The sequence below is a fragment of the Blennius ocellaris genome, assembly GCF_963422515.1.
Source record: "Blennius ocellaris genome assembly, chromosome: 2".
Lineage (NCBI taxonomy): Eukaryota > Metazoa > Chordata > Actinopteri > Blenniiformes > Blenniidae > Blennius > Blennius ocellaris.
The window spans coordinates 20,612,298-20,625,753 of NC_137651.1; the positions used below are offsets into that span (position 1 = coordinate 20,612,298).

Here is a 13,456-nt window from a genome sequence, read left to right on the forward strand (position 1 = left end):
CTCTTCAGATCAAAATAGCTTCATGCCATCCGGTCAGCAGCCATTGTACCAACAGACTACGTGGATATACCAAAACTCAATTCTCGGTTAAAACTGATTTAATAGCCGAAGAGTATCTGCACTCGACCGCACAGACGTCACATTTATTCAGTTAATACATTTGACTGTCTGAGAAGCGAAGGAAAGAGACTTTTGAAAGATTTTCTGCCGGGGACGTTGAGGCTCGGCGGAGGGATTTCAACAGACTACTGCACACGTCTGAAAGGGGAAAAAAGGCGCCGCGTCGACCTGCAAGACAACTGCAACATTTCTTTTTGCCTCGCTGACTTTTCTCCTAGGTCTTTGCTCTTATTTAGATGGCAAGCTTCCCAGACTCTGTCAACGAAAATGATATAGGTAAGTCACATTTTTTTTTTAAAAGAAGAAGAAAACAACAATAGCCACGCGTATGTTTTCAGTTGAGGGCAGGTTCCAGAGGCGCGGCGTGAGCCCGATAACCGGGGAGGAAAAAAAAAAAGAAAACACTGCTAGGAATTGCATTTCACAGCGGGGAATATATTTAGTTATGTTTTTTTATTTTAAAGATTGAGACACGCTGCAAATATCCTCTTTTGTAGCGGTGTAAATAAGCAAGAATGCACGGGCTCGTCGTCTGCGTAAAGGATGCCACACAGCTGGCGTGACGAGGTGTAGGTATTAAATGTCAACATTGAGATTAATTAACACGTAATCTTTATTTGACGATGTTTTACCACTCGACTTTCTTTTTTTTTCTACGCGAATGTCTGTATTTTGAGCGTTCGTCCCTCGGCGACTCGAACCGACGCCTCCCTCCCCCACAGCGGTGACTCATCGTACGTGCACGTCCGCACGGCTTTACGCCACCTCTCCGCCGTGTGGAGGAGAAGGCGCTCGCGCTAGCCTGGCATGCTTTGTGCAATTATAGCGAAGATCAATTGAGTTTGAGAAATTTTGGGGGGTTTATTTACATTACGTCAGATGAGGGTTTTGCAGTAACGTGAGACACTCTGCCCGTTTTGCATCCCTACAGATGCGATTTTCAGAATCTGGTCCATCTTCCACGATGGACCAGATCCATCGGTCATGGATCCATGGACCCTGGATCCATGCAGTTAACGATCGGTACATAGAGATTGCAACGCATTGCGGGGGACAAGCTCTGGCCACCAATTCCTCTCGAATGGTTTTGGGCTGTGGGATTTAATCATGCATAGGGAGAACATGCAAACTCTACAAAGAAAGCCGTAACCACCACACCTCCGTGCAGCTGGATGAGGCAGTTGTCCTTTATGAGCTACTGACAGATGTGAGGTGTGTTAACACAAACTCCAGGAGTTGCCTCAGATGTTACTACTACATTTATCATGCATTAACTTCCTCAATTCAGTTTACTGTCACAATTAACTAACCCTAACTCTCACGTGTTGGTAGATTGTCTCCAGCAAACGGTTTGTCGTGTATCTACAGTCTATGCAGTTCTGAAATCTGGAGCAAAGGTTACTGTTTGAACTGGATTTCCTTTACCGTTGTACTTGAGGATGAGTGAAGCTCCAAACACTAGTAGCATGGCGCTGTCGTCCATCCACTGTTGAAGCGCTTCACCCATTTCTCCAGTGAACTTCTCCACCCACTGTATTTGTACATGTGGTTTGTTCAGCACAGGTAGCCAATCACGTGCCTGTGTCGAGGCCAAGCCTCCTGGTCTGTTGTGGAGGAGGTTACTTGAGGATAGTTAAAGATTCTCTGAGTCGTGGGCAATAAATACGAGAGTTGTAACTGGTCACACTTCTAATGGCCCATTTGTGGTTGTTGCTGTTTTTTTTGTTTTTCTAGGTAAGGCTAAGTTCATCGGTGAACTCCTGGTGCCTGTTGCTCCCTTCGACCAGAAGTCCGGGCGCGAGGCTTGGACTGTCGCCTTTGCTCCAGATGGTTCCTACTTCGCTTGGTCTCAGGGGCACCGTATTGTCCGGCTCATTCCTTGGACAAAATGCCTGAAGAACTTGTAAGCATCACACCAACTTGAAATCCACCTCTTTAACACCATAAATGTGTATCAGAACACATAAAACTCTATTACAGAAAAGTCACGTGTGTGAAAAGTAAAGCGACTGTGCAAAATAATTCTATTATCATGATTTGATAGTCTAATGCTAGGGTGAGATAAAATTTAGATATATTTGTATTTTTGTCCATGATGTTTAAATGCTTTGTGCGTCATAAAATTCAGGATTTTGTTTCCATAATGACCTATATCTTAACCTTTCTGTATTTTTTGTGGTTGTTTTGTATCATCACCAAAAGAGTTTTATATTTTGCTCGTTTTTCAGGATATAACATTTGTTTTTCCCCGTCTGGTGTATCCATTTTCCACTGCAGTGAATGATTTACTTGCTTGGGCTGCTCTGTTCGCAATATGAAGAAGAAAAGGGCTTTGGTGCAGCCTGAAGGCGCTTCAAGCTCCGACACGTTTTATCTATCGTTTTGGCGATAAATCTCTGCAGTTATGTAAATAAGAAAAATTCCATCCAGATGAGGTCAAAGTGCAGAAAGTTTGAAGCTTAAAATGTTAACAGATCGAGTCTGTTACCAGTATTTAGATTTATAGAAAGGTTAACTGTTGTTTTTTTGTCATCACTTGTATTTGACTTGTAGTAAATATAATCTCACAAGTAAAGTCTAGGTTTGTGGCAAATCTGGTAGCTCATAAAGATCAGAGCCAAACCCTTCCAGATAAAAAGAGTGATATCTGAGAAAATCTCACTTTTATCAGCTGCTTCTAGCTTCACAGAGCCTTGTGACTGTGATCATCAACAGAAAGTTGTGTGTCTTACAAGAGCCTGTTGTTCTCAGGCAGCAGGCGGCTCCATCCCTCCCTCGCAGTGTGTCGGGTGTCTTTCTGAGGTGGAACATGTGGGAGGAAGAATTCCCAACGAAGTCAGCCAGAACGGAACCCTTCTTTAACCTGGTTTTGTCTTGCATGTCTCCGCAGCTCGGCGGGCCACGGCAAGGAGGGCACCGACGCCTCCAGCCCCCGCCACCTGTCCCGTCAGAACAGCGACGGCAGCCAGATCCTCGCCGAGGCCGGCGAGCACACCATCGACTGCGGCGACATCGTCTGGGGCATGGCCTTCGGGTCCTCGGTGCCAGAGAAGCAGAGCCGCTGCGTCAACATCGGCTGGCACCGCTTCCAGTTCGGCCAGGACCAGCTGCTGCTGGCGACGGGCCTCAACAACGGCCGCATCAAGATCTGGGAGGTTTACACTGGTGAGGACGCCGCGCCTCTAATTAGAGGCGTTCACCCTCATCTGATCCACCAGTTGATAATTGGGTTAGAGACAATTGGGTTCAGAAAACAGGCCGAGCTCGCTTGTCAACACGTCGCCATGGTCTTGGTCACCAAGCTTCAGCAACACAAACAACAGTTTACAGCCTTCAGCCACATTCGTTTCGCCCGTCTGTGCAGAAATACCTTCAACATACACCTGTTATATAAAATGTTCCCGTTGATTGATGATTCACACAAGTCTGCCTTCACTCCTTCATTGTTATTCCTCATACATTTCATTATTTAAGCATCAGTGGAGAGTTAATGTGGATTTCAACAGAACTGTTTGAAATGGCACAGACTGACTTTTCTCTTAAATATGTAATATTTTTTCATGTCCCCGATTCAGTGTTTGGGATTATTCCGGCTTTATTGTAGGTACATTTTTAATGACGCATGAATTGAAGTTGGTTTGAATAATCTAAGGAAACGTGCAAGATAATAAGTCTCCTCGCTCGTGGTACTTCTCTGAACGGTACCTCTGCTCTGATTTCTGGCTGTTAGTCTTCACTTCCTCAAAATTTGCCGGCAAGTTAAATCAATTTTGTAACAAGGTTAAACCATTTTTCCCCCCTCCGTTATACGGAAGCAAATAAACATTTTAAACTTATTTAACAATTTGTGTCCAGCAGAAGGTTTTATTCTGTGTTTGATGTAGTGAAAAACATGTTTTTATCCACATTTTGACTGAATGAAGTGCACGAGTTGTCATTTCTATTGGCCACACCCTCATTTATCAGAACACACAGTATCCTCTGTCTACCTGGCTTCAGTGCACAGTGCAAACTAAAACTGTAACAATGGCTGCGACAGGCATGTGGGCTCAGCAGGAGGCCACACAGCGTTCATTAATTCCTGTCCTTGCTCGCAGACTTTGAAATGTGGGCACTGTGCCAGAGAGGGAGACCAGTCTATTAGTATATTATGCCAACATGACATAAACAAGAGAAGTCAATAAAGGTGACCTTCCGTCTGAATCACGTGACCTTTCTCTGTGTCGTCGCAGGAAAGCTGCTGCTGAATCTGATGGACCACACCGACATCGTGCGAGACTTGACTTTCGCTCCCGACGGCAGCCTCATGCTGGTGTCGGCATCCAGAGACAAGACTCTCCGAGTGTGGGACCTGAAAGACGACGGTATGGACACCGGAGCCGCCTCCTGTTCCGCCCACACAATGGCCCCCCTTTCTGTCTCTCTTTGAGCTCACACTGTTGTTAGGAGCAATACTCGCTCGAGAGAAGACAGAAGATTTGAAGATTCTAGGATGATGTCTGCGGCGTGTGCTGCGCTCCTTTTTCAGTCTTTTCTCTCTGCCGGGAAAATGTGGTCTCCGTTAACGTCCCGCACTCACATTTCCACTCTCACGCGAGCACCGGCTTTACGCCCACATCGCTTGACTGGCATGACTTACTTTCCTACCATAACTTCTCCTTATGTCAACAAAAGCCCATAATGTGTGCCAGGGGTTTTTTTTTTTTTTTTTTTTTTTATGAGCCTGGTCTTGTATGTTCCGCATACACAAGTTAAGTGTGTTGTTTCCTTCCTGGTACATAAGAAACACAGTCCCTCATATCTGCTAATATTTGGTTTTGCATTGACGGGTTCATAGTCTCACGTGTTATTAGTCTTAAATAACAGTCTGGAGATATTCTATAATTCTGTGGCGTTATCAGTTTTGTGTAAAAGGTCAGCTCTTACAGTGACGGCCAGATTCTACAACAATGAGGAGCACTTCTAGCTCGTTTGTCGCAAAAATCTCATGTTTTAAAGTAAGATTCTTCACAACGTGACTGATGATCGACACAGTTTAACAGTTCGCCATTGAAGAAAATGTATCCTTTCCCAGAATATAGGACACTTTTGTTACTCTAGACAAGAGATATGTCAGCTTTATGCTTTTGTAACAAATCAGATGGAAGTTGCTTTTTGGGGGGGTCACTACTACAAAGCTTCTAACTTGCTCTCTATACCTGCGTTGTCGAACACATTTTCGTTCAGGGGACACATACACAAAACGTCCACCTGCCGGATGTTTGTTTGGAACTGACCCTGGTGCTCCTTCCTCTCAGGTAACATGGTGAAGGTCTTGCGGGAGCATCACAAGTGGGTGTACTGCAGCGCCTTCTCCCCGGACTCCTCCATCCTGTGCTCGGTGGGCGCAGGCAAAGCAGTACGTACACCAGTTCCTCTCCTCTCACCTCCATCACTTGTTGCTAGCTAATCTCTGCAATCGCTTGTTATCAGTTATGCTCAGTCAACACTCCCCCCTGCCATTTTTTTGCCCCGCACCCACCACCACCCACACATTTTTGCTGTAGAACAAACTGCTCAGTGTCATGATGATGATGATGATTATGAGTTTAGCTGCAGTTAGACTTGTTTTGCATTTTGCCTGCATGCAGAACAGACTTTTTACTTTTCACTGTTGTTGCATAAAGTGTCCAGAAGAACACACACACCAAAAAAAAAAAGAAAAGTAAAGAAAAGAAAAGATCCTTTTGTGGTTTAAAAACATGTGAAGTCAACAGTCCCCTCTTCTCGAATGCTATTGTGACTTCCACATGAAGGCAGATGTTGTTAGCGGACCAGAAGTCCTCACACTGGCTACCATTAATCCCGTAGATTAGAGAACATTGGTGGTAGCTCTGTCAGGCTCTGTGTGTCCCTACAGTGTGTGTGTCTTGCTCTCCCTGTCACAGGTGGTGGCAGAGCTCAGTGTGTGATTGGTTTTGAAAGGAGCGCCGCGCTGACATTTTGAGCAGCCGGTGCAAACCGTGGACGCACAGTGCACAATGCCCAAAGGCCTGGCCAGGGGCAGCCTGGTACCTGACCCGCAAGGTCAATCTGTACGTAGGTGCTGCTCCTCGTCTGTCTACCTCTGGTGTCGCAGTTCCTTTTTTTTTTTTTTTTGATTTTAATCCATCTCAGTTCATTAAACTGGTGGTTAAAATATCTCCTCTCCTCTCTCTCCTTCCTTTATACCTTCCAACTGTCTCCCCAAACCCACCTCCACAACCCCTCCCCCCCTTCTTTCTTTAAATTAGCCCCGCCTGCCATCCACACACACTAGCTTTTCTTTCTTTCCTTACTGGGATTTTTCTTCTTTCTTTTTTATTTTTTATCTGTCACTTTACATGTTTCCCTTGTAACACACAGTCAGTTACCAGGTTGAAGCTTAGAAGGCTGCAGCAACATTTTAATAACTTCACCGTCAGTTTCCACCAATATATGTGTGCAGGAGTAGGTTCATCCCAAGAGAACCGACAAATATCCCGTGTTGCAATAGTGGAGAGAAATACTTTAGAACCAAAAAACAAACCTCAAATTTGAAAGTCCTGCCGCTCATACTTGTAAAAGACTCCAATTGGAAGTTGTTGTTTCTAATTTACCAGACTCCAACTGTCCAAATATTGCCTCAGTTTTCAGTTGTAGCAATAGGCTACCTGTACTTGTGAACGCTTTTCCTCACTGTTCTTGTCGATAATGTAATATGTTGCTATATTATCATAATTAGTTAAAATTAAAAATCAAAATTGTCACGTCGGTATGCGGCCCACCAGTTTATCCACCCTGCTTGAAAGTTAGACCTTTCCTTGGGATGAAGCCAACTTTTGTGCAAGATTGTAATTTACACCAATAACTCTTAGTAGTTAAAAAAAAAAAGGTTTTATTGAAACTATCAGGGTGTTCATGGTGCAGAACATCTTAAATGTCTTAAATGAGACTTGTTGCCTCAAATTTGCGTAACAACAAAGCAGTTATTGAGGAGAAGGCTCCATAAAAAGGCCTGTTATGAGGCAATGTTTCCATCTGCTGCTCCGCGGTGGCATTTGGTTCTTTTCTAAAGAGTAAAAGGAGCCTGCTTGAGTTAGAGGCTTTGATACAAGGTACAACTTACAAGCAATCAACAGAGGAATCAGTGTTTTGTGTTTGTTTTTCTAAACCAAGGAGTGAAAAGAGGAAACTAGAGGGGAAGAAAGCCCCGTTTACCTCAAGAGAATCATGACTCTGCATGCCACTAAGATTTAGTTCTCTCGATCATTAACTGCATGCGTTAACCAGCAGACATTTTGTTTAGTTTCAAAACATTCCAACAGTGACGGGACCAAAGAGTCCCCCGACTGTCTCCTTAAAACAGACCCCATCAGTACAGATTCAGACCATGTCTGCTTCCACAGATGAGTTTTTACAGTGTGTGTGTGTGTGTATGTGTGTATACAGTGTGCATGTGTGCGTGTATGCATATGTATTCTTTGCCAGAGGTTTCAACCCTTTGGCCATAAAATATTCTTTTCTCTTGCAGTATCTGTTTCTCTTCGTAGGCTTCTGCCGGAGATGCGAGCCTATTGTAAACACAGTGATCTAAAACTGAAAGGGGAAACCAGTGGAGTAACTTTATGTTACCTTAAGTTACTACTTGTTTTACTTTTTCTCTCTCTGTAGACTTTTCTTTTTTGTTTAAAGTAACGTACGTGTAAATACTGATTTTGTAGTTTTGCTAGTGTATATTTGAACTGTAAAAAACATTGTTTTGTTGTAAATGTCTGCGCAGGCTAGTAGTTGTTTATGTCACAGCTTCTGCTGTTTGTGTAGCATGTGCTCTTTTGTTTAACCGGATTTAAGGTTACAGTCCATTACGACACACTGAGCATAACTGTTTAATTCTGGTTTAATTCTAATGGCTTGAATTAATTCTTAAATGCTCCAATAGTAACGTTTAAAAAACTGTAAGCTAGAGCATATTCTACTCCGGCCTCGAATCACTGCACGAGCTATAACAGGCCTCCCTTCCGCCCGCAGGTGTTCCTATGGAACATGGATAAGTACACGTTGATCCAGAAGCTGGAGGGCCACCACAATGACGTGGTGTCCTGTGAGTTCTCGCCAGACGGGGCGCTGTTGGCCACCGCCTCGTACGACACCCGGGTCATTGTGTGGGACCACCACAAGGGCACCATCCTGCTGGAACTCGGGTAAGAACGTCGACGCGACGTCATCTGAATTCATCTGGAGATTAAAAAAAAAAAAAAAAAAGATAGATGAGTGAGTGAAAGTTCTCCTGGTCAGCCCGCCACCGATTCCGTCTGTCCGGTTCTTTTCATGATGGTACGTGTTGTGTGTGCTGGACAACGTCGTCGTGTGGTTGATTCCCTCTGCCGGGATTTTATTTGTTTGTTTTTTATTTTTTCCTCCGTCTGGTGTGTCACTGACGTGTCGTCGTCGTGTCTCTCTGCAGTCATCTCTTCCCTCCTCCTTCACCCATTTTCGCTGGTGGCTCCAATGACCGCTGGGTTCGCTCCGTGAGCTTCTGCCCTGACGGCCGCCACATCGCCAGCGTTACTGATGACCGGTAAGACACTTTTACTTTCAAGGCTCCTCTTGAATAGTGTATGACGGGACAGTTACTTCGGACTGCTGGGGGTGACTCGCGGGGTCGGTATGAACTCTCACATGGGTCTGTTTGGAAATGCCTCGCTGAGCTTCTGTGTGCTGCCTGTCGGGCTCGCTCTGGGTCACATGACCGTCACGAGGTGGCCATTAATCACTCCTGGCCCCGCCGCCGACCAGCCCAGCTCTGGATCGCTGTGGGGGGAAAAATGTGGAGCGGAAACTCCACAAAATGGAGACTGCAGGAAGAAAAGAGGCAGCACAGCACAGTGCAGCCGCCCGAGGCTCCAAACCACTCGATAATTCACTGTTATATTAACTTTAACTTCAGTTGAAGCTGTGCATTTGTTCCACAAAATGCTCGTAAACCTTTAAACAATACTCTCTCTCTCTCTTTCCTGGAAAGAGATTTTCCTCATCCAATTTTCATTCTGGCATCTGTTTGCCTTCTGCTGCCAAACCCACCGAGAGTCTTTGGCTTTGTTTACATCGTTTTTGGCTTCTCACAACATCTGCAGTTCAGCTGAGGCGACTGGTCGTGTTTTTCTTATTGTTTTTAAATACAGAAAGGCAATTTGTACACCTCTTCTCTGGACACTTAAACATAATCATTCACAAATTGTACTGAAATGTCATTTTTAACCGTTTTCGGTTATTGTCCTCGAAAATCTTCGTATCAAGACGAAGCAACGTGGAAGAAGAAAAAACCTTCTTGATTTTGATTCGTCCGGCTTCGGCACTCGTGATGCAGGACGACACATTAGTGCTCGTGACACAAGTCACTTGCATTTTTTGCAAGTACTGCAGTAATAAAGTTTTAATATATGAGATTTCAAGGCAATATTCGGTGTTTGAGGTCTCTCCTTTCAACAAAGGATCCACTTCTTAACACAGAACAGGGAAACTCTTAACTTTGTGTTCAAACCAAGCTCATATTTTAAATTGCTTTGCATTTTTTTTTTTTTCTTGAGCTCATCAGACGTCCTGTGTTGACTCGCCTTGATCCGTTGTTTTCAGGCTGGTTCGTTTCTGGAGCATCGAGGAGCGAGCGCCTCAGGCCATCGCCTCGCTCTCCAACGGCCTCTGCTGTGCCTTCTCTGCTGAAGGGAGCGTCCTTGCTGCCGGGTGAGACGCCGTCTCAATGCACACACGTCTTAAAGGGTCTGATGTCGGCTGGCGTGTGACTCCCCTCCTCCTCCTCCTCCCTTCCTCCGCAGGACCCGAGATGGCAGCGTGCTCTTCTGGGAGTCTCCTCGTAGCGTCACCAGCCTGCAGCACATGTGCAGGATGGCTCTCCGGCGGGTGACGACCACCCAGCAGGTGGAGGCCCTCGCCATCCCCACGCCGCTCCGCGACTACCTGACCTACAAGGTCGTGTAGAGCCAACGGTCCCCAATCTCTGCTTCTCTGGGGAGAAAACGGCTCCTCACAGAACTCCGAACAAACGGTGATCAGGACAGGAGGAAAGTTTCATTACGACCCCGACTTTAATCTGTTATTTTAACATATTTATTTTTGTACGTGCCGAGGCTGGCGCGCCGTCCGCAACCCCGTGAGGTCAAGTGCGCCGCCAAGCCCCGCCGCCGCCTTCTTTGCTTCTGCGCTGCCCGTCAGTGTTCGGCTCCTCTTCCAGCCACAGGTCTTCGCCCTCCTTCTGCTCCTCTCACTTGAATTCGCTGTTGCACTTAATGAAGAGCCTCTGCAGCGCCGCTTGCTCTTCATGTGGGTTCGTTCTGCTGCGTGCGGGGGAGGGGGACGTTAAAGGGATGAGACTGGCAGTATAATAAAGCCTCCATTCTGAGACTACTGATTCTCTGGACTGAAAGTATCAAAACTTCACTGTTCAAAACCATGCAGTTTAAGGTCCAGTCATGGGGATTTTTTTTTTTTTTATTTCGAAGCAGTATTTGCACCAGCGCGGCACGCTCACTCACTGGAGGCTCCCAGACGGTATGCAACGTTCAGTTTTGGTACAGTAACCGTTTTTGGCCTGGGCGTTGTCTGCATGATTTTGTAAATCAAAAGCAGCTAACAACTATCGTCCCATGCGTGCATGGACGTCACACGCCGTGAGAAATTGCAACCAAACTGCAGACAAAAACCTGCAATTTGACACTTTTAGATCAGCGATGGAGGCGGGGCTTAACGTACATACTGTTGTCAGTCATTGTTTTTAACGAGCTGCTTCACTTTGCCGATCTGCTAACGCGCTAGCTAACTAACTGCAGCTCTCTGGGAAATGCATGAGGTATCTCCTGGTTGTGGAATACTAACATTGATGTTGGGTCACGTGATAAATCTGGAAAAGCGGCAGCGACGATGCCGACAGCTGCTGCAGTTTGCAGGAGTTCACCTCTGTGAGTGCGCGTCGGCTCTGCCTGCAGGCAGGAAGACGAACCTTAAAGAGCAATGTTCATATACCACCACTTAAATCTATTTGAGCGTGCACAAAACCCACTACCCAGAATTCCATGTGATGCGTGTACATACAAAACTGTTCATAGACATATCAAAGGTGAAGCTTTTTACCACTTTATTTTACTTTTCTTTCTTTTTTAATGTATTTACTCCTCGTGTTAATAATTTCTACTTTTGTATTTTATTCTTTTGTTTTCCTTTTAAATGTGAAAATGTTGATAAAACAACCACACACGTCTTACTGCGAAGAGGCTGGAGCGAAGAGGTGTCCACATCATCAACCGGCCAATCGGAGGCCGGCGTCTCTCACCCCGCGTGTTCTTTGTTAGCGAGCGGATGGAAAGAAGGGAACGAGGTGTCGGAGGAGGCGGGCGCAGAGCAGCTGTCAATCATTCTTGGCAATAAGTCCAGAATAAGGCCAAAGGTTTTTTTTTGTTCTCTCGGATAGTTTAGGTGAAGTCGGGTTGAGATGTGAAAGCCTACATGTATACCTGTTAACGTTGTGATTGGACAAACAGCTCTGCCTCAGTGAGATGCAGTAAATATATCAAATATATATGAATGTATACAGCAATCTTCCTGTAATGGTTTTTGTGTGTGTTTCTAGTTTCAATAAACACTTTTTGACAAAATATTGATTATTTTTGTTGGTTATTGTGAATAAAATCCAGAAATCCCTTATCGGATAAATCGGGTATGCTGATGAGCCTGTTGTCCATTGAAGAAAAACATTTTATATTTTTTGGTACAATATTATGTTTCCGTGCACAATTAGGTGGAGCTCCACTGTCATAACTGTTCACAGGTAGTTGAATTTCCCTTCATTATTTCAGCACCGTGTCCTACCCGGTGGCCGTAATTCAGAAAAATGACTAAAAACAATTTTTTGACAACATTTGAAATGCTGCTGGTGGAAAGTGCAGATGTGTCTGTGATCAAAACAACAAAAATGGGGTTCAAAAAGAGAGATTACCGCTGTTTGGAAGTATGAATCTCTCAGCAGAAAGACAATAACTACTGTAATTTCCAGAGTAGAAGTTGATAGTAGTTGTTGATAATCTGCTGGTCCCTCAGCTCTGTCCGTCCTACTTTTAGCCCACAATTAGCCTTCTTCGTTGTCTTCATCATAGTGATAGTTTCTCCAGCTTTCTCTCACAAGGAACTTTTTTCGGATGCACATTTTAGAAGTTACACATTAAATTCCGCTCTGTAGATCTTTCTTTTTGGAATTCTATTTTCTTGATCCGTCAGTTACCGTCAGTTAAATACAGATTTTTCTGAGGTACTGTAACAGACAGTATTCACCAAAATATGTTGATTTATACCTTGCTTCGTAATGTAAGTAACATTAACAGTCACACAACAAAAGAAATTGTAACTTGTAGTCTGGAAAATATGGTAAATGACTGTATTTATCCAGATTAAATACAAACAGATGCTGCGACAAGTTGTTCTTGTGGACTCCACATTCAGAGAGGTTGTTTTTCTTTTCTTTCCAGCAGCTCTGTGTGTTTCCAAGCTTTGTCCATTTGAAACATATGAGATGTGAGCCTGGTGTCAAGTTACAAACACAGTGTTTGTCGCCCCATGTGACCTGGAGCAGATTGGATTACATTTTATCACCGTTTCCTGCAGGAAACTGGGACATCTCATGTGTTTCAGGACGTTTGCACTGTGGAAGTGAGATACAGGACGTGTAGTGTGACTATTAGTCATCCAAAACAGTGGCTGTAAATATCAACGCGAGCATTATAAAGCTCTGGCTATCTTTGGCGCATCAGGAATTTGACTCAGAATTTACAGCCCTGGAACGATCCAGCGATCGGCCCAGTGGAAATTTACCAGCAGGGCCTCGTGCTCGCGGCGCACATGAGCTCAGATCTGGTTTATTATTGACCCAGGCTGCTAATACCAGCGGTTACACATTAAGGAGGAGACGTCCTGGTTCCTCACGGCTGAACGCTGATATTTTTACAACCTTCTCAAACAATTTAGTCTCGGTGTGAAACGCAGCGTGCAGAAGGGGAATGTTCCCGACGTGCTGGGTGTGAGGAGGGCACAGTTTTCATGGGGTTTGCAGTATTTCTGGCACACCTTTGTGGGTAGTTGTCCAACAGTCTTGAAGTCTTATTTTCTAGTGAATTCACAGTAATCGTGACACGTTGTTGACGGAGTCCCACGGGCAACAAGTCTAAAAGCAAGAGTGGGAGTTGTCTGGCTGCATTTTTGAGCATCTGTGTTTGTGACCATTGTGAGAAAATGCACATGAATCCAACTTTTTACAGAGAGACCGAGGGCTCAT

At 44.8% G+C, this 13,456-nt stretch overlaps 1 protein-coding gene across 1 annotated transcript; it reads left to right on the forward strand.

Annotated features, from left to right (window-relative positions):
• Positions 1-17: 17 nt before the first annotated feature.
• wsb1 (WD repeat and SOCS box containing 1) lies at positions 18-11,788 on the forward strand. The gene is made up of 9 exons (XM_080508260.1): positions 18-396; positions 1,855-2,023; positions 3,011-3,285; positions 4,353-4,484; positions 5,418-5,518; positions 8,149-8,321; positions 8,585-8,698; positions 9,754-9,861; positions 9,954-11,788. The coding sequence occupies exons 1-9, from the start codon at positions 357-359 to the stop codon at positions 10,114-10,116; spliced, it is 1,275 nt and encodes a 424-aa protein (XP_080364386.1). The 5' UTR covers positions 18-356; the 3' UTR covers positions 10,117-11,788.
• The last annotated feature ends 1,668 nt before the right edge of the window (positions 11,789-13,456 follow it).